Here is a 24,347-nt window from a genome sequence, read left to right as displayed (position 1 = left end):
GAGGAGGAGGAAAGCATTTATCTCCAACAGCTGCCCAAAAATGGCTAAACAAATGTATAAACCAAAATAATCAGCAAAAAAGTATTTTGTGGAGTCTTCTTTTGAATCAGTCCAGGGTTCAAAGGATGATTCAAACAGATGGGCGTGGCCCTTATCTAAAGTTACAGACTCTTTGTTACAAAACTCAGAAATGTGAAGAAAATGCCATTAGTTCCCTGTATTCAGGGGGCTTGCAATCCTCCCCTAGTACTGTCAGCGGGAGCACAAAAACTGCTCAGTTCACAGTGCAGCCTGAGTGAACTGCTTTCTCAAGTCCACTTCTGAATATAGGCACATTTCCTAAATATTTAATTCTTTATCCTACATGTGTTTGAGGATGGGCAGGAGTGGTCTATTTCAGGTGCTGAGAAAGGGATGCAATAAGATCAGACTATTATCATGAATCATTTGTTTCACATGGAGAATGGAAGATCTGGAGTGGAACAGAGATATATGTATACACACACACACACACATATATATATATATATATGTGTCTGTAAATATGTCAGGAGAAAGGATGGAGGAGGACAATGACCAAACAAACAGCAAGACAGAAGGGATGAGTAGACAAAAGGGGAGGGAAGAAGGGAGGTAAAGTAACCAGCACAATGTTTGGCAAGATGGAAATTTTGAGTAAGACTCAGACAGGAGAGACACAGAGGGTCATAAGAAGAGGCAAAGACCTTACACAGCAGTGAAGATGTGAAATAAGCAGTGGGAGGGAAAAAAAAAAACCAATCATGCCATAACTGTAATTCTGAGAGTCACAGGTGAGGGACAGCCAAGCCCTGGGAAGTGACAAGCTAAACCCACGGAGAACAAAGGATAAGGCCAGGAAAAGACAAACTAGGTTGCTGCCTTTTATCTAAGATGAATTCTGAAATGATCATTGATAGTGACACTTAGATTGTATGTCTGAAACTTAAAACCCCCCTTATTTTATCCAACACAATCCTTCTTCTGTCCTGGTGTTGAATTAATTACTGTGCACTCCATGGTTATACCTTCCCACTAGGGAAGAAAACCCCAGACACCATTACGCCTCAAGCAGACTTTGCTCTCTGGCTCCCTTTGCATACAGAGGCTTCTGTGGGAGTAGTTCAGTAGACAAAGCTAGATTTCCTGTAGCTGAAAAATTACCATGCTGTGGTTGGGTATCATTAGCAGGATGGGGAAAGAAAGAGGAAGCAAACAAGAGTGCATGGCTCAGGGCAGAAAAGGCTTTCTTTTCAGTTTTATAATTAGGAAATCTTACCAGTAGAGAGGGGAAAAAAATGCTGCTGTTAAATAAACTGTCACTCCTTTGCAGATCGAATAATGGGAAAGAGGAGGGCATGGGATATATATTCTCATTATCAGATTCTTTCTGTAATTAATATGTGTTCAAGGTAACAAAAACATAATCAGGAAAATAACACACTCTAACAAAAATACTATGCAGGCTATAGAGTAAAAACCCCAGGAAGATCAGTGTTCCCAGGGTAGCACCAGTCTGAGAAATCACAGCTTTATTAGTAGTAACAGAAGCAACATATGGAGATGAATGGAATGCTGTTTGTAAATGTGATATGCAATTGCATGCTCTCGCTTGGCTTTTCCTCTCCACAATCTGACTCAGCCTCCACATGGCTCCACTCCCCCATCTTTTGATTCATAAATCCTTGATCTCAAAAAATAAACTTACAAAGCCAGCATGCAAAGGGCACGCGAAGACGTGACACATGAGGATGCCGGTGAGCACACAACGTGCCACCAGTCACCACCCTGCCAAGGGATAAGCCTGCCGAAGAACAGCGGGGGGCGGTCCGGGGCCGTCCGCTGCGGGGGCTCGCCGGAGGACGCCGCACGGCAAATCGCGGCTCCGCTGCACCAGAGCCACGCACCGAGGCAGACAAACGTATTACAAAGCCGTGTGCTATTGCTTACGCTGCACAGCAGCCGCTCCGTTAGCCAGTCCCTGCACCGCCAAACCCAGGAGACGGGATACGGCATATACCTATGGCATATACTGTCTCTACTTCTTACCCTTGAAAAAGAGAACAGGGTTAACAACGAGCAGTGCAGACCACAGCAAACGGTGCATGGGCAACTGTGTACGACCCTATGTGCTTAATAACTGATTAACAAACAGGCACAGCGTACGCACAGGTCAGACCCGCTCCCCACGGGCCTGAGCTACTCAGTGTGAGCGTAGCGAGGCTGTGGATGCCGGCAGAGCCCAGCGCAGCCACCCGCGGAGGGGCTGCAGCCCCTGGCCCGGCCGCGGGCACCTGACCCGCCTTCGGCCCCCCGGTTAACCGGAGCGCTGTTAGCGCCAGCGATACGAGCCCTAAGGATTACAACACAGGCAGGGCTGCCACCGCAGCCGTGAGTTTGTCAATCCCGGAGCACAACGAAGCCCTGCTCGGGCTGGGCTGAGGATGCGGCCACGACGCACGCTACCGCTACCCGCACACAGCATCGCGGTATAGAATTCACAACGAATAGCATACTTGGACAGCGCAGTCCCCGCTGCAGACTACTCCGGTGTGCAATGCATATAGCAGAGAGCAGCACAGGCTGCACCGCAAACAGCCGCCGCAGTATGGAGGATCTTGCCTGCTAGGCGTCTGGGCTCCCTCCGCAGGCAAGCTCCAGGCACCGGTGCGGCGGTGGAGGCGGTGGAGCCGCTGGCGGCCGCTCGGCGCAGAGCCCGCAAACGCCGCGCCGACCGGGGCACGAAATCCCGGCCCTGGTTGCGGCCGGCAGCACCCCTCACTCTGCGCCGCCGCGCTCCTACGGGCCGCCCATAGGCCACCCCACTGGCCCCGCCCGCCCCCGCCTCTGCGGGCTCCCGCCTTGGTCCCGCCGGGGGCGGGGCGGGCGTGCGGCTCGGGCGTTGCGGCGGTGGCGGCTGCGCAGGGCGCTCGGCACCGGCACGGGCGGCGGACGGGCACCTGCTGCCGGCCTCGCGCGCAGTGGCGCCGCGCTTCGTCCGGGGCTGCGCGGGCGCGTCCGGCCCCGGGGGCGCCCCTTCCCGGACCCTCCCCCTCCTGGCCCAGCCCGGCGCGGCGCGGCGACCGGCGGCTCGTGGGGCGTCACCTCCTCCGGCGGCCTGGGCACGGCGGGGAGCGTGAATGAGAGTTTGCTCCGATTTACGAGCAGGGTGAGTGCCCCAGCGGGCCGCCTCGGGGCTGGTGCTGGGGGTGAAGTGGGCAGGAAGAATAGATATTTTTTTATTCTGTTTTTTTCCTCTTTTTCTTTTTTTTGTCGAGCCTTCCCTCCCCCAGCCTGTTACCGACCTCCCCGAGCCGGGGCGCCGGGAACCCGCTGGCCCCGCGGGCTGGGGGACAGTTGCAGCCCCGCACCCCGGGGCAGGGCTGTGTACGGGTCGTGATGCCTCCTGTCGGACCGGGCAAGGCAGGACAGAGCCCACTGGCTCCCCGGGACCGGCATCCCGGCAAGGGATTGCTAACCCCCGTTCCCTGCGTCGCCTTTTGTTTGGCTCTTCCGAGGTGGCGGGGGGAACGGGAAGAGAGTGGTGGGGAGCGGACTACGAGGATGCGATGTGAGCCACCTGGTAGCTCGGCCAGCGTCTCAGCCTTTTTGGGGCCGCCTTCGTCCTTTTACGGGCAACGGGAGAGCGTCCCTGTGTGCGGAAGGGGTGTCTGTCCGCCCCCCACCCGGGGCCGGGGAGCAGCGCTGCCCTCCCCGTGCCCCTCCCGCACGCAGGGGCCGTGCCGGGCCGCGGGGCAGGTGTGCATCACCGCCGCCATCCCGCTGGCAGGCGGAGCCAGGAACCATGGCCTGGAGTAAACACGGCGCAGGGAAGGGAGGGTGGGCGGTGAGCCCGGGAAAGGTCACATCTTCATGTTCTGGCGCAGCTCGTCCGTCCTGGTCTCCGAGTTGAGGTTGTCTTGGGTACCTTGTTGCGGCTGCTGGTACTGCTGTCCCAGCCGGACCTGCTCCTCGTCTTCACGCTTTGGTCGCGGTAGTATTTCCTGCAGCTGCTTGCAGGGATCTCCCTTGGCGAGAGGGGAGCAGGGGGAGCTGCACCACACCCCTGCTTTGCCTCTTCCCGTTTTCTGGCCAGGGTGGCATCTGGTTTGGAAATAAGACCTGGGAGTGTTGTTTCTGTTGGGAGGTTTGCTTCTGGAGCTTTAGCTGAGTCTGACTGAGTTAAGGGCTGGCTACATGTTTTTGTTAAACAATAGCCAGCAATGTACAGATCTCACACAGTGTGTGGTGGCTGGATGCGTCTTGATGAGGCATGGGAGTGTTGTAGGAGTAGGAACAGAGAGGAGACTGCTGGAGGCTGCTGGAGAGGAGACTGAGAGGGTGGTAGAGCCGCGGTGTCAGGCTGCTTTACAGTCCAGGCAGTCAACCTGCACTCCTTTAGAAGAGGTCTGGTAGGTGTGTGTGTATTTTGTGGGTCTCCACGCTTCTGTGTATCAGAAACACGTGACATACAAGGGGGAAAATCGCTGCTTTTTTCACATTTTTGTGTTATACTTCATTACTGTAGCTGCAGAGTTTTAGGCTGAGTAGATGTGGTACTGTGAAGCTTGTGTGAATGTGGAATGCATGATGGACAAGTTCTCGGGTGTTGCATTTCCAGTGGTGTTTGAGATGTGGGTGGGAAGGGGAAATATTTAATGAAGTAGGGATCTATAATGCCTGTGCCCTGCATCAACTCGTGGTATCCTGCCTTAATTTAACACATGATAAAGTAGTTTCTTTCACCAGCATTAGAACTGTGAACTGTCTTAAAACCTTTTTTTTCCCTCATTTTTATAAATGCCATATCTAGTTATGTTACTCAGAAAGGGAGGGCTTTTTTTAGTCCTAGTCTATGTTCTTCTGAAGCTGAGCTTCTAGCTGTGAAATGGGTGATAAATATGAAATTAATTGATGGTGTTATGATACTGAATTGTGCAAAACTCCCTGAGAGCCCAAGTTATGTTTCACTGTCTTTCATATGGTGGCCACAAATATGTTTGCCTCATCCCTCTGCTATAATAAAGGTGGTTTGGGGCTGAGATGCCAGACTGAATTGAAGATGAGCCATGTCGTGTTTCCAGCTCTGCAGGTAAGCTCTGGGAGATGGTTTTGGTTGGCAGCAGGTGGGATTAACCTGAACTAGCCAGATTGATGGGCTTGTTTGGGTTTTTTTATCTTCTCTCTTAACTGTGGCACTGTATGACCTGGTCTGCTCAGCACGTTGTGGGTCAGAGGGTGACTGTTGAATGATGTGGAGGAGGCGGCACCTTGGCTTGGTATAGCTTCTGCTCTGGGTGGAGGCATCACCCGGGCTTTGACCTTCCTCCTGGCCTGCCTTCCCACTGTGCCAGCATTGCTGTGGCCTGGTGACCTGACGTCAGTGATTGTGGGGGAGGGAGGAATTAAAGGCAGCAGCTGGGAAAAGCCTGTCCTGGCTCAGCTCTTCAGTGGGACCCAGTTTCAGAGAGACTGGCAGAGGGGAGATCCTGATTGAAGCAGGCAAATCAGAGGGCTGACACACAGTCCTGCTGTCTGCCCGGCTGGAAACTAATTCCTGGTGATTTACAGCAGGTAGCCAATGCAGAAGTTGTTCTCTGGCCCTGCCACTTCCCCTCACAGTGTGTGATATTCACAGGTTGTAGGGACTGAAGTTCATGAAAAGAGTGAATGGGGCAATATCGGATGCCAAAGGGGCTCAATGTTGTTTGAAACCTGAGGGAAAAAAAAAAACCTCCAAACAATCCAACTTTAGTATTTTCTTTTGATGAGGGAACTTCTGCAGTGTCAGCAAAGTGATTAATGCTGTTAGAGGTCAGGTGTACTTCTATCTGTGGATATATATGACGTACGTACATACATGTTTTATGCTACAGATGTGTTGTGTCTTCAGCAATGTTCTGATACTTAAGTATTCAGTTCTTAATAGGGAGACTTCAAAGCTAAAGAAGGAACGTTAACTGTGTAGCCCCCAAAGAGATGACAAGTCTCTTGGAAAATCAACAAAGACCCAATTTCACCTCATTTTGTCTGATGAAAAGTCATGCTGTTTTTTGATTTGGTCACCGCCAAATCTATAAGGATTATTGAAGATATGAGAAATGTGTTGTGTGTAACATATGGTCCCATTAACAGTTTTATGGTGACTGTCTTTTTATTTAAAAAGCAATAGATCATGCTTCCTGATGTTTTGTTTCTTATAGGTCTGGAAAACTAATGCTATTCAGGGCAAGTCAAGGGCAACATGCACCTTGCTGAATTTTTTCGGTTAAGGCTATGTAGCTATTCAATGTCTTGTCCTAGTCTCTTCCTCCCCCTCCATACCACCAGTATTTTTCAGTCTTTTCAGTGATACTCACCAACTTGGAAGCTCCCAAAGCCCTGGCTGTTACTAAAATGCCCCAGTATTACATGCAGAAAAATCTGGAGGCTCTCTTGTCTAAACTTGACTGTGCTGGGCACCAATAAAGTATAGGATTTTCTAGCTTTATCCTGTAACACTGTTGCCTTTTATTTCCTGCACAGATTTTTTCCAGATAACTAATACTGGCATGGTAGCATCTGTGCTAGGAGGAGAGATGGCATCCTCTAATGTGTTCACTTTTATGATACAAAATTTGATCAGAGGGAAACCTTAAGACAGCAAGTGTTTAATCAGGGTCTTCCAAAAGAGATTATCTCTCTGCCCACTGTACTGGCCTTGCATAGTGGGAGGTTAATTTGTCAGATAATCTATCTGCTGACATATGACTCTCAAATGTAGCTTTTTGGGTCATAATGTTGAGTGCTTCCAGGGTTTGTGTTTTGGGCTTTCAAGTTTCTGGACAAATCCAAGTTTTCTCTTTTCATCTTATGGTCATTCCCATTGATAAGGGACACATACACACACAGAGACACACAAAACAAAGAAGTTAGGCCTTTTCCTAGGAGGTCAGAGTTGTTAAATCAGTTAAAGTTTAGTGGCAAACTGAGCTTAAAATTTAATGTTAATGCTTCTTTTTGTTATGACATAAGAAAATGAAGTAAGGACTCTTTGAAGCCACTTCAGACTTCATAAATATTAACAGGCTCTGCAGTCTTTACAGAGCGTGAGTTCTGGATGTTTTTTCTTTGCCTTAATAGTACACTTTCTTTTCACAGTAAATCTTCTTGTCTTGACTAAACTGAAAGTGCAGTTATCAGATGCAAACCAAAAATACCATCTTTGTGGTTAGGAGCTCTCTTGTTGGCTTTCGCTGCCTCTCTTTAACACCCAGTCATTTTTCCTGGTGCATAGTCTTGTAGCAGTAAATTTAATTCCATGGCTTACAAGACCAGATCTTCAGAGGTGCTTAAAAGATTGAAGATGCATTTTTTTTTGCTTCTCAAAACAGTGGAAGGGAAAGATTCCCAATGTGTTCACCTGCCTTTGAAAAAAGTTCTTTCTGTTTGCATCTTGGGTTGCCTCATGTGTTTAACAATTGTCTGTGTTAATGAGGTAAAGAAGCTCTGGCAGTATTTTCTAATCATGCCTTGAGAATCATAGAATCCTAGAATGATAGGGGCTGGAAGGGACCTTTAGAAATAATCTAGTCCAACCCCCCTGCTAAAGCAGGTTCACCTAGATCAGGTCACACAGGAATGTGTCCAGGTGGCTTTTGAAGACTTCCAGAGAAGCAGACTCCACACCCTCCCTGGGCAGCCTGTGCTAGGGCTCCCTCGCCCTCACAGTAAAATAGTTTTTTCTTATGTTTAAATGGAACTTTTTATGCTCCAGCTTCATCCCGTTACCCCTTGTCCTGTCACTAGATACAGTAGAAAAAAGTGATGCTCCAACCTCCTGACATCCACCATTTAGATATTTGTAAATATTGATGAGATTTCCCCCCCACAGTCTCCTCTTGTCTCTTCTAATTTAAAAACTACGTCTGTATCTTGATGGAAACTGAAATTCTGTTTAGTTGAGGCTTCTCACAAAAACTGAGTTAGTGCAGCAATTTCTTTGGGGTGGTTTGTGAGGTGCACATCACCTGTTCTAGATACACACATTAACAAGAATGCATCAAATTTACAGTAAAACTTATTCTAGATGTCTCATCAGTGTCTGAAGAGAACTAGTCTTTTTATTTCACAGAATCACAGAGTAGGCGAAGTTGGAAGGGGCCTCTGGAGGTCATTTGGTCCAACTCTCTGCTCAAGCAGGGCTACCTAGAGACAGTTGCCCAGGGCACAGTCTAGACACTTCTTTTAATATCTCCAAGGCTGGAGACTTCACAGCTTTCCTGGGCAACCTGTGCCAATGCTTGCTCACCCTTAAGGTGAAAAAGTGTTCAGAGAGAATGTCCTATGTTCCAGTTTGTGCCCATTGCCTCTGGTCTTGTCAGTGGGCACCACTGAGAAGAGCCTGGCTCTGTCCTCTCTGCACCTTCCTTTTATGTGTTTATATACAGCAATGAGATCTCACTTGAAATTTCTATAGATCTTGCCTGAAAGTAACTGCACAACGTGAAAGGTCTGTACTTATCTTGATTAAAGGGAACAAAGGCATGCACTCCATGCCGGCCTGATGTATGCAATTAGTGACTGAGTGCAATTAGTTTCCAACTGGTAAAACTATCTTATCAGAGCTCTCTATAGGACTTTCAGCGGTTTGTATTAGTAACTAACATTACTAATGCTTGGCATTTTTTACCATGTTGTAAAAGCCACTTGTACCTTCAATAGTTGTTTCAACTATCAGGTTACTTACATACAGAATGTTTCAAATTCACTGGTTTGGAAACCAACCACTTCTCAGAGAGTAAGAGTTAGTACTCTTCAGTGAAAGATACAGTCATCATGAGATCCTCAAAGCAGAGTTTATTTAATAACCTGAAGTTTATAATTAGCTTAAATTATGAAAAGGGGCTACTTCAAGTTAGAAATGTGTATGCAAAAGAAAACTTCTTAAAAGAGTTTTAGCTCTAGATCTACCTTCATAAAAAAGTCCTCCATCCTCCCACCACAGATTTTGCTACCCGAGGCTCCACATCTCTTCTAAATCCAGGAGATGGTTTGCATGTTTTAATTCTTCTCTCTCTGGATCTCATCTCTGCATTCCCAGTGTGCACAATAACTGCATTTTAAAATCACTTACTATGCTTTTCAAGGTTAACAGCATGTTGTAATTCCTGGGGAAATGTAGCAGGGCCATAGAGAGGCATGTTGGATTGCTAACCGTCAGCAGTATTTAAGCAGTGTCGCAGTCATAGGGATGGGGAAATGTGAAGCCTCTAGAGAAGGGTCTCTTAAAACATAGTTTGCAGGCCATGCATAGTCCATGATGCTGCATTATGATCCTGACAAGGATATCTTTTTTCCATCTTACTTTTGTTAGTACCAGATGATGTCTTGCAGCTATACAGCTTCGGGGTCCCTCCTAGTTATGTTAGCACTGACGTGAGTATCTAAATCCATAATTTACTTCAGATCTGAGTCAGTTTACTTCAGATTTGAGTGCTGTGTAGTTGCATGTTTCAGGCACAAGCTGGTTCCCCAGACACTTCTGTAGTAGTGGGACCACTACGAGTAGTAGGTTTTGTTCCAGGGAAAGCATGCTGCCAGGAACAATTTGAGCCTTAGAGACCTCAGAAACATAGATGAGACTCTTCTGAAAATATCCATAACCTGATTCTGGGAGGCAAAGGAACAGTAGCCTGGGCTCTGAGCAGTTTGTAAGATGCAGAACTATTGCAACAAGATAGCATGTTCAGGACCCAAAGATAAAATGCTGTGCATTGCTGGTGAGATGTTGTTTGCATTTACATGGCAGTCAATGAACAGGACCTTGGGTACTGGATTAAAAATCAAGATGCCATATGACCTCTAACTCAGGATCCTGTCTCTGAACTCACTTGGGTTTGGGGCTTTCTTCATCTTTCCTCTCACTCACCTTTTCCCTTGTGGATAAGGGACTAACAGCAAGGGAGTTGCCTGCATATATCATCGTTGAAGATCCTGGCTACTTCCTCTTGCAGCTTGTAACTGAGAGGTTTTATTCCCAGCAGCTGCCATCCTGTTTGTGTGGGGCAGATAGCTGCGAAGCATGGGACCTGAGAGCAACAAAACATCCAAAGCATCCTTGTGTGACTAATATTAGGGCAACTTTGAACTGTGATTGTCATATGCTAGTAAAAACCAGTACCCTAGACTACTGAGTCTTGTATCAGCTTGCAAGGGTCTTGTCATCAGAAGGAACAGGAGTAGAGTGGAGTCTGTATAACTATGTTCGTTATGTAGTCTTAACTTTTCAAAGCATTAAAGCACTCTTAGGCATTACGAACTTGATAATTCTTTGGACTTCTGCAATGCTTTTATCCAATATCTTAATGTTCCTCTTAAAGGCTAATCTGCAAAGCAACCCAAAAGGTATTGCCAAGTGTCTGAGATCATCTTTTGTATGAAAATGTGATGCAGCTTGGTTTTGAGTGAATCCCTGCATGATCTCAGCAGCTCTGTGGGATCCACAGGGATTGTGCAATGAGGAATGTACTTCCCAACAAGCCACAGAGCATCTGGCTGGACACTCTGATCCTTTGGGAGAACCACCAGCTGCTGCAGGGTGCTGTGCTCCCAAGATTTTCTTCAGCTGTAGGAGCTTCGTGGAAGCTTGTGGTAATTAAAACTAGTGTCAAGAGTTTGTAAAACACTGCAGAAATGAGGACTGTGGCCTCTTCTGATTGTCTGGAGCTAGCCCTGTTTTGTTTCAGAGAAACATTCTGAATATAAAGCTTTTGATGCTTACAAAAGTGTCTGGGCCTATTTAGAAGGATTTTTTGCTTTTGCTCCCCAGTGGAGTTGCTTGTAGGGACTGATGAATGTACACATATTCGACAGTTCTAATTTTTACTTTCTGTTATAGGAATAACCAGCCAAAGTGGAATCATCCTAATTTTCCCCACAAAACTCTGTTAACAAACATTTTTACAGCAAACACACTTTTTGTTAAAGCTACTCCTGCTTCTTTTTGTTAAAGCTACTCCTGCTTCTTTTTGTTTTTCCTCCACTAGCAGCTTTTCCTCAGCTTGTGGGCTCTGCCAATGATTTCCTATAATGCTGGATCACTTATCCCTCTACCACAACACATTGAAAGCCAGTGAGGCACAAATACCATTTCTTTTTTTGCCAGAGGAACATGGAGCTCGCTTTGCTTAGAAGTTTGAGTTTTGGTGAAGCTCTCTGGCCCTCAGCAATGCTCTGTTTAAGCAGAGCAGGGACAGCATATGCTTTTTGAATAAGAAACAATGATTGGCATTTTCAGTCGGGTTTTCTTGGTGGAATGCAAGCCTGGCTGTGTGCAGTATCCGCTTCGGATTTCACTTGGATGCATATATCTATCCTGAATGCTGATTATAGGAGCTATTCAAAACTCATTTTCTGTTTTGTTGTTAATACTTAGAAATTGCATAGATTTTTTTTTTCTTTACAGATAAGCTTCAAGGATTAAGCCATTGTCTGTGACTCATTAGTCTACTGTTGGTGACAGTTTATTGTCTTTGTTAAATCATGGAAAATCTTTCTATGTAGTTTGTATTCCTTATTGTCTGAAGCAAACTGCATCTGTTTACTTTAGCCTGAAGGTGGCTTTCTTCTCAGCTGGCTAAAAGTTCATCGTAATATCTGAGAGTTAATATGAAAATACATCAGACCTCACTCATTGCACAAAAAAAATTTAATGTGCATATTTAACTATTGAACAGTGGTATTAGATGAGTTTTGGAAACACTACATGGATTGACACAAAAGAAGATTATCTGTTTGCTTTAAAGATGGTGATTTGCTTTTTAAAAAAATTTTCTCTTTGAAAAGCTCCAGCTGAACCAAGTGTTGGTAGTTACACAGACTGATGTTTTCTAGAGCTTTTTTTTTTTAATTCAGTGATTTAGTTGCTATGAAGTTAATACTGCATTGTTGTGAAAGAACAAAAGCAGGTCAAGACAGAAATACTTACTGGAAATGCTAATAAGGGGCTGTCTGACCACAGATTGCTCGTTCTCTGAAATGGGATATGAAAAACTGTTTTTAGGAAGTAGATGCATCACTGATGTTTCCGAACCAGGGAGGAAATGCCAGACAGCAGCTCTTGAAGTAGATTAGCTACAGACATGCAGATTTCCTTTCTTACAAGTTGATAATAATTTGAAGTAACTTCTTTTTTTTCTTTTTAAATAAAGATGAATCACTAGATTCAACTCTTAAATTAGAAGTGTTTTGTAAAACATGGTTATAACTATTAATATGAGTATTGCCACTGGGGTATTGGGGAGAGAGAGCAAAACACTTTGTCTGGCAAGGTGGAACCTGGTAAAGCTCACTTGGTAGCCAGTCTTGTTAAAGAAAACACCTATAAATAAAGATTTGGGAAGACTGTGACATTCACCAGAAGGCTGTGTTGCCATTCAGTGAGATCTCAACCGGCTTCAGAGTTGGGCACAGAAGACCCTCGTGAGGTTCAACAAGGACAAATGCAGAATGCTGCATCTGGGAAGGAACAACCCCATGCACCAGTACAGCCTGGGGATTGACCTGCTGGAGAGCAACTCTGCAGAGAGAGACCTGAGAGTCCTGATTGATAATAAACTGAACATGAGCCAGCAATGTGCTCTCATGGCCAAGAACTGTGAGAGAGGTGTGGAGCCTCTCTGGAGGTTTTCAAAATCCACCTGGACATGTTCCTTTGTCGCCTGATCTAGGTGGACCTACTTGAGCAAGAGGGCTGAACTAGATGAGGTCCCTTCCAACTCGTATCATTATATGATTCTGTGTGAGTCCTATCATTCCTGAAAAGAGACATTTTCTCCATCCCCTGTGTGTTGTTGTACGCACTGTTGTGTAGGAATTCCAGTATGGTCTGTCATTTTCTGTAGCTTTGTTAACTTACATACCAAACCTAAAGATGTTTTTCTGTACGTGTGTGAGCCCTTAGCCAAAAATCTTAGGGATAGTTACACACCAATTGGACCCAGGTTTCCAATATTACCGTTTGTTGTGATTTCTGGGCATCCAGAAACCATTGCACTGGCTGCAAGAGAGTCTTGTTGATCAGAAAAACTTGTTTTCACGTCTTCTGTGTTGTGTGGCTGCCTCTTCTGATGGAGAGGTTGTAGCAGGGTATGTTTTTTAGTCTGCTTGTTACAATACAGCTCTTGGAGGCCTGATGCCACTGGTATGCTGTTGGGTATCAAAGTTGAATGCGGTAATAAAAACCCAGAACAGCCCTTGTTTAAGAATGCGGTTTAGTTTCTGAAGGTTTTGTACTATCCAATAAATAGAAGGGTTTGGCAGGAGTTTCTGTAGAATATGAACTATCCCTTCATTGTGTATTTATGTCTTTTCACCCTAAAGACAGCCTATCCCTGTTTCTTGTCATGTCATCTTCTATGACTTAGGTCTTGCTTAGAACAGACACCCATTTAGAGCCATCCAAGTCCCTGCTGAAGTTTAGTCAGCCTCCCTGGATCCTGCAGCTGGATGAAGGCCCCAGATGCCTATCACAAAGAAATCCAAAGATGGCATCTTTTTTTTTTCTTTCTTTTTTTCCATCAGTAAATTTGATGCTCTGTAGTTTACTTTTGTGTGCAGATGGGAGCCTCTTGGAATCCCTAAAATATTCAAGAATAATGTGGCACAGTGAGGGGTTTTTTGATGTTTTGTTTGGATTTTTTTAACATCAGTGTCAATTACATAAGTGAGAGTTTGGTCCTAGCTGGTGGTTCAATCATGTCCCGCTGTCTTCAGCAGGCTTCTGTCAGTAATGGAAAAAGTCTCATAATTCCCTCTTCCCATTACTTTGAGAGACTGTATGTGTTGAAACATTATTGTAGTGTAAGCCAAAAGGCTTGTTTCCCTCAACTATCAAATATTTGAGCCAGATTGCTAATTGAACTTGAAAAGGGAAATCCATAGTTTGATTTTTAAAATTCCAAGATATGTGAATATTAATGAGGTATCTGGGAATAAGCTAGAGATGGAAGAAGTCTTGGTTAAGAGACTGAAGGAAGTGTAAAAAATGCTCTCTGCCTTTGTTTCTACTCCTTCCCTCAGATCTTTTAGGGAGTTTTCAGAAAGTCCTTTGGAAATCTGTGGGTGGTCTCTGGGTGTCAGCTGGTGGTAGAGCCTCTCAATTTTTCCGTGAGGCACTACTGGCTTCTCTCTGGCTTTGACTTGGAAAAACAAACCATTTCTTAGGAGTGGTTGTACGAAGAAAGGTGAGATCTCTACACAAATCTCCTTTGTGAACTTTGGAAGCTTTGAACTGGGCACAGCTGAAGAGATTTTATGGTGGCTTGTAGGACAGGTAGGTGTGCACAAGGAAAAACAATCCCTGTTCCTTCCTTCCCTACACCAACAGTAACTGCAAGAAGATGTACTGCCTGTATATAACCCTTTTTCTTAAAGTATTGTGACCTTTGGGCCTTTATCATTGCTAAGTGAAGTGTCGTTGTGGCATAAATAAATCCATCAGCTCAAGTAGTGAAATTTTGGCCATTGTCCCAGTCTTAGAGACAGACGTAGATTCTGGCCTGAAGCTGTTAAGTTGCTTGTTCTGATTGAAATGATGACTGAAACAATCTTATTTCTTCTTCCTTGGTTTCTACACTTCATTACTAAACTCTCCGTCCTGTTATCTTTGCATTAATTTAAATCTGTTTCAAGTCTGAGGACTTAGTGATGCACCAGGTTGCTATTTACTATCATTGCATTTGTATCATTTTAGCAGCCTGACAGGCTTTGTGGCATATTTGTGACATTTTGAGATGAGAAAATACTTTGTTTTGAAATAGAGCATGCAAAAAGTATGGTAATCAGAGTGCTTGTACAGGCTTGGTTAATAAAATGAAGAGCTGATCCATTAATTGCAAACACCATTGGATTCATAGATTGTCTCACGTTTAGGATCAAAAACCCAAACTGGCAGAGATTTTTTTCTGCCTCTTTATGTCCAGTGCATCCCACATTGACATACAGTGGCAACCTTACTAATATGGCTCTATGAAGAGAGGGGCTGGCCTCTCTTGGGAGAAATGCCATGTTTCAGTGATGTTGCCAACAGCAGGCTCTCCCTTGGTAGAGCAGGGGAGCTGGATATGTTACTGTGCCATGGTTTATTTAAAGACGTGCTCTAAGACACCTTGTTAACTCCTGTGTATTTTTTTTTTTCTCCAATTTTCCATCTGCAATTATGAGACAGTAGGATCTAACAAGTGCCATAAAAGTGTCTATTTCCTACAGATATGGCGAAGTCAGTAAGAACTGGGCTAGTTTAAGGTCATAGCCTCAGCTGACTGGTTTACTTGTTTAGGAAGAGGCTTTGTACTTTCCTTACAGACTTATGTAACTTATTTCTGTGCTGTCTTGAAATTGCAGGCTTTTTTTGTTTAATTTTCCTCAACACCATGCATGCTTTAATGAGGAGGCAAAATTGTTCATAGAGTATAGCTATGTATCTCCATCTTTCCTCCCCATTCCTCCATCAATCGTGCATGCAGCCATGTATGCCAGGCTGCTGAAGGTGGGGAGCTGAGCTGCTCTGTGTGTGTCTGGAGATTAGTGGGTTATGACTACTGGCAGAGTTCATTTGTACCAGTATTGAGAGTCTGGATTGAGGAGTTACTTTGGTTTTGTTTGCAGAACGAATTGGTTTCATGAACTTACAAAATTCAGGAGAAAAGACAAGAATGCATGGGAAACTTAACTGGAGCAATGTCTTTTGTTTTCCCCCCATCCCATGTATTTCTCTACAAGTGTGTGACTCGCAGGCTCTGTTGTTCTTTCTGATGCTATTCTACTTCCTGGCATAACCCCAAGCTGTCGTCCCCAGTCTGTAAACTGCTGGTGGAGTGAAGGGACACCCTCTGCTCAACCTCATGTTTGTAGTTCTCTACTGATTGCCTATTTAACTGTCACAACTATTAAGCATGTATGGTAGCCTTTTCCTAGGTTGTACTAGTGTCTACCTTGCATACTCTGCTTAGTGTAGTTAGTAATATCACCAAAATTGGCTTTTTAAACAACAGTTGTTACTATGTATGGAGGTTATTGGGGAAGACTCTGGAGGAGATGCCCAGGCTGCATACGCTTCTTGGAAGAATCAGATTTAATAGCAAAGATTTCCATTTATTTTGCTGTCAAAAACATGTTAAAATCAACATGTGAAATGAAAGATCTGCAGTTTTGGCTGAATACCCAAGCAGTTTACCAAACAAAAGAGTTAACTTGCAGGACTGTGATTATATTCCCTATGGCCCCTCTAGTTTCATATTGGGCTGGACATTCTGCTGCTTGGTGTGGCTATACCATCTTTGGTTTTGTTGTTCTCTTTTTTTTCTTTCTCTTTTTCTTTTTTTTTTTTTTTAAATTCAAAATTACTATTGCAAGTAGGGAGATTATCTTCTATGAAAATAGACTGAGAGAGTCGGGATTGTTCAGCCTGGAGAAGAAAGAGGGCTCCAGGGAGACCTTATAGCAGCCTTCCGTTACCTAAATGGGCCTACAAGAAAGCCGGAGAGGGACCTTTTTACAAGGGCATGGAGTGATAGGAAAAGGCATAATGGCTTCAAACTGAAAGAGGGAGGATTTAGATTAGATATGAGGAAGAAGTTCTTCCCTGTGAGAGTGGTGAGGTACTGGAACAGGTTGCCCAGAGAGGCTGTGGGTGCTCCATCTTTGTTCAAGGCCAGGTTGGATGGAGCTTTGAGCAACCTGGTCTGGTGTAAAGTGTCCCTGCCCATGCCAGGGGAGTTGGAACTAGGTTAGCTTTTAAGGTCCCTTGTAACCCAAACTGTTCTGTGATTCTGTTCTATTGTATGACAAAAATCAGATATTCTGCCTACTGAGGGAATGATGTGGTTTGAAATGTGGGGGGAATAGAGGTTTGCTCCTGTAAGGCAGATTACCTTGAACAGCAGGGCCTTTCAACATTAAGCCTTTCAACATTTCACTATGTTAAGAGAAGTCAGTTAAATAGCCAAATTATTTAAAAAAGTAACTGCGATTAAGAAATCAAAACTGTCTTTCGGGTACAGTGATTCAGTTCTGTTTATAGCAAATGTGCCAACAGTGCAGAGAGACTTACATAAAGGGTTGTGCTCTGAAGAAATGGAGGAGGGTTACATGATACCTAGAGGACAAGTTTGGTCTGTTCCCATGTCATGCAACTTCCTCTGCTGTTTCCAAACTCTGCTACCTGGAGGGAAAAGATCCCTCTCATCTTTTGACAGACTATGTGAGTGGGATGAGAGGCTCTTTACCCAAGTGCTGTTTTCCAGCAGAACTGCTGTCTGCATTTCTGTAGATCTAGTGGAACCTTGACCTTGAGGGTTTTTTTTACTCTGTGATAAGATTTCAAGGAGTAGTTTGTGGCATTTACAAGCGACTAAGTAGTACAGACAGTACCAGAAATGCCGTTGACGCCTGAAGCCGCATTTATTGTATGAAACTTATTGTTTTGCTGTTATTCCTTCATTTAACTTACTTGGATAATTCCCTCCTTTGTGTTACACGGCATAGCAGTCTTTGACACAGTGCTCTTTTATGCAAGTTTTTACACAATACTTTATGGTTTTTTATTTAGAAGTTGGTGTGATGAGGAATTACAACACTACAAACTTGCATAATCCACAGTGGTTTGTTTGTTTTTTTTTTATTCCCGCCCTATCTCTTCTGTGCTTGTAGCACCAACTTCAGGAGCATTTTCATCCTTTTTTTTTTTTTGGAGGGGGGAAAGGGAGGAAGGAACAGAAAGAGCAGCAGCACTGCTAATTGCATGGATATATGTAGAATTTGGGGATTATACACATTCTCTGTAAGGTTAAGGCCAATATATAGGAATGAAATTAAAGATTTATAGTTATAGTGATGGTTGTAGCTGGTGTATGCTAGCTGTATCTTTGTAGTACAAGTATATTCACGTACCAGCAACATTTATTAACCCATCAAAGGAAAAGTTAAAAAACTTGAATTCATTAAAATTATTTTATGATTGGATGTCAGTTGGAGAGCTACTGGTGTTTGGTAAAATACTGAAGTCCTTTGACTGTGTCTTTCTTTGATTTCTGTAGTCACCACATGTGAAGTACTTGGGTTTGATGTGGGTTTTTTTTGCAGCATAGATATTTCAGTGAATTCTCTGATCAGCAGTAGAATTCATGAATTCTCAGATCAGCAGTAGAATAGTTGAAGCTTGGAGAAGCAAGTTGCAAGGTGTTGCACACAAAATCACTGCATCCTGACAACCTTCTACTGAAAACTTCCATCTAGATGGTCTCATGGTAACTTGTTACTCCACAAAGTGTTAACGTCGGCTCCTGCTGAATTATCTCTCTTAATTGAGGGAATCCTGTACTCTGGCCCTTAGCCTTGTTCTCAGTAAGGTGTCCCAACAGCAGAATGATCTGAGTATAAACATGGCCCTGTGGTTGCTTTGTGAGCAAAATGATTGGCAAGCTCATTTTTTTGTTGTTGTTGCATATGTAGCACATCAGTTGTATGTCTGTGGGCTTTTGCCTCATAGCTTTAGTAATCCCTTTTGTATCGCCTTGCCATCAGTGAAACTATAATGCACAGGTATCTTGGCACTGTGGCATGTGTTGGCTGTTGCTCAGACATGCAAGCTACCTACACGTGTTGCTACAGGCTTTTGTTGGTAAGGGCTTCTCTTCACCAGTGGACTACATGCTTTCAACTGTGCTCAGAGGAGGTACGTGCATTGCCAAGGTCAGCAGGGATTAGTCAGGCTACAGTCATTACCTGTGAGCTGCTTCAAATGTGGACCTCATTTCTCTTAAAATGAACAGCAAGTTGAAATCTTGGTTGATTTTAAAAAAGACCAAAAAACATAGTCATTCTTCAAAAACTAGACCACATTACATACCTTTGTTCTGTTTCTGAAGGTTACTGAGAGCCATGAGCAGTCACCCTGAGTAGATGAAGTACTTGCCTGTGGCTGAGTCCGCTCAAAGAAAGACCTGCTAGGCCCAAGCCATTCTGCATAGACCTTGAAAAGCTGTTCTCAAAGTGTCTTTTTCTTCAAGAGCACACTATTTTCTGATTTATCTGTATTTATCATCGAAAGATAATGAATGTGCAATTGAGGTTACAAAAAACACAGTCGTTATCAAACAGATATAGCTGCATTCATCTCAACTTGTGCTTTTTTTACTTGAAGGAATGGCATTAAATTCTTTCTTCAGGGCTGGCAGGGCTCACACTTTTGAGCAGTTAGGCATCAGCTTCCATAATAAGTTTATTAGACTAAATAAGATGTTCTGTACTAGTACATGTACTTCTGACTTGAAATGTTTATTTTACAGCAGATTGTAAAAGGCCATCTTTATTCTGAGTGCCAGGTCAAGCTAGTCCTCTTATACTTCCATTTGAATAGTGGGAGAGGTGACATACACAGTGATAGCCTAACCTTACCCTGTGTTGGTAATGTTCTGTCATTCCCTGCCATCCATCAGCCCCGTGTCTCTCTGTAGGCAGAACTTGTGGTGCTTGCTTACAAACCAGTGCTTCCCCAGTGCCTTAGCTTCTTACTTGGTTGAAGCTCAGACAGACCTGAGCTGTTTGAACCTTCTTGTACATGGAAGCTCTTGCTGAGTTGATGATGTTCATATTCTCGTCTTTACTCTTGGCTACCCTGACCAGTAGACAAAATTCAGAGTGAAGAAGCAGAAAAAGGCCTCTTGTCAGTGCTGAGGTGTGATAGGCTCTTCCCCTATATCCTTTAAAGGAGAGACCAGAGCTCTAGCATGAGACTTTATTTCTGAAATGCATTTTATGGCGGCTTCATGAACAGTCTTTAGGGTGTGGCTTTGCAGTCTTTTAACCTGAGGCAGGTGGTTGCTGTGAAAGGATGCTTTCTCCCATCTACAACCAGAAACATGTTCTGTGCGGGAGGCATGACAACTCTAACAGCTTGTGCAACCCATGACTGAGACTGCATAGCTGTCTGCTCTGATTAGACTGACCTTGCCAGAAAACAAACACAGAAATTAGTTGAATCAGCAATGAGCTAATAAACTGCGTGAGTGCTCAAGTGACATAAAAGCCATGGCAGAAATGGTGTTGCTCCCATTGATGTCTGTGGATCAAGTAGGCTTCAGGCTTCTCTGGAGTCAGGATGGGTACGGAGCAGGAGGGGACAGAGGTGGCGAGGGGAAACTCAATGACTGGGAAGTGAGGGATTCACCTAAAGGGTGATAAGCTTTTATTACTATCACAACATGCGAACACCAGTGCTAAGCAACTACATGCTGCACCATGGCTTGAACTAGTAGTTCCTCCAGCCTGTGTGTGCTGCTTGACTTCCCCTCTGCAGGCAAAGTCATTTTTGCAGGGTTTTTGATGCTGCTGTTCTGTTGATGTAGTAAGTGTTTCTTTTTTTTTTACCACACAGGTTTCTTGAGGGAAAAATGAGCTTTATCTTCCTCTTTGTGGTGTTAAAATTGCCAGTTTGCCAGTTCACAGAGGAATTTAACAAAGCTTGCTAACTTTAGGTTTTGTGATGAAAGTGAGACAGGTGTGTAGAATATCAATGTGTTTGCGGAAGGGCTGTGTTTTTGGAGGTGGTGTGTTTCCAGTGTGATGTTAAGTGCAGGATTAAGTACAAAGTACAACTCCCACAGCTACTGAGCAGAAATAGTCACTGCTATTTCTGCTTCTGTCATGGTTTCTTTCATGACACACTGGTTTGTGACCTGTATAGATACATGTGTGTGGTTTGACGTATTTTTGTGAGCCACTCCAGCCATGATTTGTGAGTGATGATCAAGCCAAGGACACAAATTTCAGCCATTTTGGGCACTATACCTAGCAGTGGGAGCAGAAGCTCCCCTTTCTCCCTCCTTCTGTGAAGGGTCAATGGAGGTGCCACCTCCTCTGTATTCCTGAAGGGCCTGTCCCCAGGTGGTTGAGGAATTAAGACTGATGTCTTGCACAGATCTGAAACTTTGCAGGGACTGAGCAGCTCATTTTGGGAACCTCTGCCTTAAAATATTTGCCAGACAGATCTGAAGTACCCTCTGGCAGGGGAGAGTCCTAAAACTCCGTGCTGCCATGTTCTGTATCTCCCGTCTCTCCCCAACTCCTCATGTCTGCAGCAGCCAGGCTGAAGGTTTGAAGATGAGTCACTTTTATTGTACAACCTCGATTCATCTCCCGGGCAGCTTCATGTTTTGAGCTGAATGACACGTTAGTCTCTTTTAGGGAAAAAAATAATTTTAGTGTAATGCATATTCATGAAGCTGCATTATGGTTGCTGTGACAACCTCACCACTGACAGTCAAGATCTGTACATTGAACTTCTGTCTCCAGTGCCCATGTTGTACTGTACCAAATGTTACACAGCTTTCTCTTTTTTTTTCCCTTCCCTCCTCCTCCCTAGTCAGTGGACAATTTAAATTGTTTCAGAGTTGGTACTTAATTAATAGCTGCATCTAATTAAGTCTGCAACACTGTAGAACAACTTCTTGCCTGTTTCTGACCTGTGTTAATCAAGTGTTGTTTCTGCTAGCAGTGTGTAACCCAGAGGAGATGATTTTGGTGGGATTTTCTTTGTTCATCTCCATTTAAACTCAAGGGAAAAAATAAACCTGAATTACTAAGCATAACATTTCTCCATGCCATAGGTAGTCTAACTGATAACTTCATCGCTCATGAAAAAGCCCCAGCAAAGTCTATCTGCTTAGTTTATCCCTATCTAGTCTGGTCAGTACTTAAAGTTTTAAGGACTTCTGTCCCTGAAAGATTTGGGAGCTTTTAGTAGGTGTTACTCAAAACCGGAAAGTAGTTCGCTCTGTATATGCGTTACCTCATATAATGACCCTGGAGCCAAGGATGACGTAATTGGAGGAAGACTTAACCAGATTGTGCTTCTAAGTTGATGACTAATTTCAGGATGAACCTGTGACAAGTTGATTGTGGGGAGACCTCAACTCTGAAGGTCAAGCCTTGCATGTGTGTTGATGCTGGAAATTGAGGGCACTTGCGCAATGCCTGTAACTTTTGAAGAGTATTTGTAAACTGCTCTTGGCCAGTCCAACTGGATGTTTGGCCCAAAGTGTTGCTGTTTCCTGGTTTCCAATGAGAAGTAAGGACATACAGAGAACTTAACATACCATGGCATCCTGGGTGATTGAAGTCCTACATGGTGCTGTTCATTACAAGGCTGTTACGAGTAAAGTTTGTGTCTTTTCTATGTACTTAAGTGTCTTATTGAATTCATGTATTAATGTAAAGTTTTCTTGAAAGGTACCAGCTTCAGCTGTACAAAATGGCTTCTAGTTGGTCAAGAAGAAATGCTGTGAGTCTGGCTTTCTTCACAGGTGTGGGCCTTCTGGAGAGCAATTTGGGAGAAGTGCATGCACAGGGAGGAGAATAGCTGAGCAGACAAGGAGCTCTCAATTGCAGTCAGTTGATCTTTCTCTGCTTAGTTTCTTAAATATTAATAAGTACAAAGTGTTCAGACAGTGACTTGAGATGAGATTATGTCCATTAAAATGAAAAAGTGGGGGAAAAAAATCATGTAGCAACAGGGAACTTTTTGCACAGCCAGTATGTAGAGCTGGAACGTGAATCTTTTGTAGGCTTAGATATACTCACTGAGGTTTTCAGCTTTAGTTAGACATGTCCAGAAAAGAACATGCCAAGCTTTGTTTTCAGTATCAGGTGGTGTGTGGATGGCCTGAGTGTATCTTGTGTTCCTGCTCTCCTGTCAGCTCTTTAAGGATAAGACACAGGAGCATTTTAGTGGAGTAATGAATACCTAATGTAATCCTGATCTTTCCACTCTCTCAATTTGCACATCTCTCCCTCACAATAAGACCAAAATATCCTAGCGCTGACATGGTGTTCATCCACACACAGCCTTGGTTTTCTGGAATACTGGAACTCTTACCTCTGACTTCTGCAGAAAGACATTTTAAGATTGAAAGGAGAATGTGAGGGAGATGGAGTATAAAGATGAGAACTAGGGATATACTGAATTTGCTTCAACTCCAATATTGTCTTCAGCTTTCTGAAATGCTGTTTTTCAAGCAAAAGGAACATAGGTGCTTTTGAAGGTTCCTTTGCTGTGTCATTATCTTGTATAGCTTATTTGACCTGAGATGAGATCAATCTATGATGTTTTAGTGGAGTGGTTTTGGTGTGGTTTTTTTGCACTTGCTGAGGCTGTGCTGTCTGACTTTTTGTAGCAGGCTTGCGTTTTAACAGCTAAGAAAAACTAGGCTGTTTAGTTGTGAAGCGGAGTCCTTTCTCCCATAAGCACATGTGAAGGTTTAGTTGTTCAATCTCTGCCCAGTCTATCAGGCCATGTGCTCTGATTCAGCATATCTTTGTATAAAAACTAAATGCAACATCAGAAAACCGAAACCTATGAGCCACTTGTAGGAGACTCTGAGGCTTGAGACTTCAGGATAATTTTTACAGGCTGCTGATTTAATTTTTCTGGTTTGACCTCTGCTACTGCAACAAGAGAAATAAATACTGCCTTCTTAAAAACCTAGGTGCATGAATGACCTTGTTTGTAAGCATGTTAAAGTAAGATATCCTTAGTATGACAGAGGACCTGCTAGTATTATTACATCTGGCTGAAGTGCAACACAGTTCGACTTAAGTCAGTCTTGCAGAGTCAGCATCTAGCTTACTGTGCTCTGCAGCACTTTCTTATAGCACTGAATATGGGAAAGATCTCCTGTTGCTTACATTAATTGTAGGGTGTTTATATGCACAAAGAAACTTCATTGGGGATAATTTATTTTATTTTGCTCAAGTTAATAGTATATAAGTATGATAGCAGTGTTAACTCTTGCTTATAGCTTGTTTGTTGTATGGTAGTGAGAACAATTATTGTCATGTGTATGACAGTACAGGGAAATGAGAGCATTTACAATGAATGGAGTTAAAATATTTATGTTTTTATTATAACTTCATAATATTTGTTTATAGTTAGATTGAAAGCAGAGAGAGATGCTGGTCTGCTGTTGCACTCTGAGCTCTGCATGTGCAAAACTGCATGTTGTTTTTTTGTTTTGCTGATGTGGGGAGTTACTAGAAACAGCCTGAAATTTGTAGCAGAACCAGCGGAGTTCAGGATGTGGATAGGTAGTTGTGAAAGGATGAAGAGATGAATAGCTATGATGGTAAAACAGGTGTTTTAATGTTTAGTTACTTTATTTTACAACAAATCTAATTCTATATCAGATTCTGGCCTTACATTTTACAAAAGCTTCCTCAAGCTTATACCTAAATTTGATGTGTCACTTGGAATGCAAAATCTCCAAGAAGCTTTTTTTCCTAGTAAGCCCAAA

The 24,347-nt window shown here is 43.7% G+C and overlaps 1 protein-coding gene across 1 annotated transcript in view; it reads left to right on the top strand.

Annotated features, from left to right (window-relative positions):
- The first annotated feature begins 2,937 nt into the window (after positions 1 to 2,937).
- Positions 2,938 to 24,347, top strand: part of GRAMD4 (GRAM domain containing 4) — an 81,055-nt gene continuing 59,645 nt past the window's right edge. The window contains exon 1 of the mRNA XM_062018484.1: positions 2,938 to 3,187. Coding sequence (XP_061874468.1) covers positions 3,159 to 3,187 — 29 coding nt within the window. The 5' untranslated portion in view covers positions 2,938 to 3,158. The remainder of the gene's footprint in view (positions 3,188 to 24,347) is intronic.

This window comes from Colius striatus, chromosome 1 (assembly GCF_028858725.1).
Source record: "Colius striatus isolate bColStr4 chromosome 1, bColStr4.1.hap1, whole genome shotgun sequence".
Taxonomy (NCBI): Eukaryota; Metazoa; Chordata; class Aves; order Coliiformes; family Coliidae; genus Colius; species Colius striatus.
Note: the sequence above shows the minus strand (reverse complement) of the source record. Positions and strands in the feature narration are given on the sequence as shown.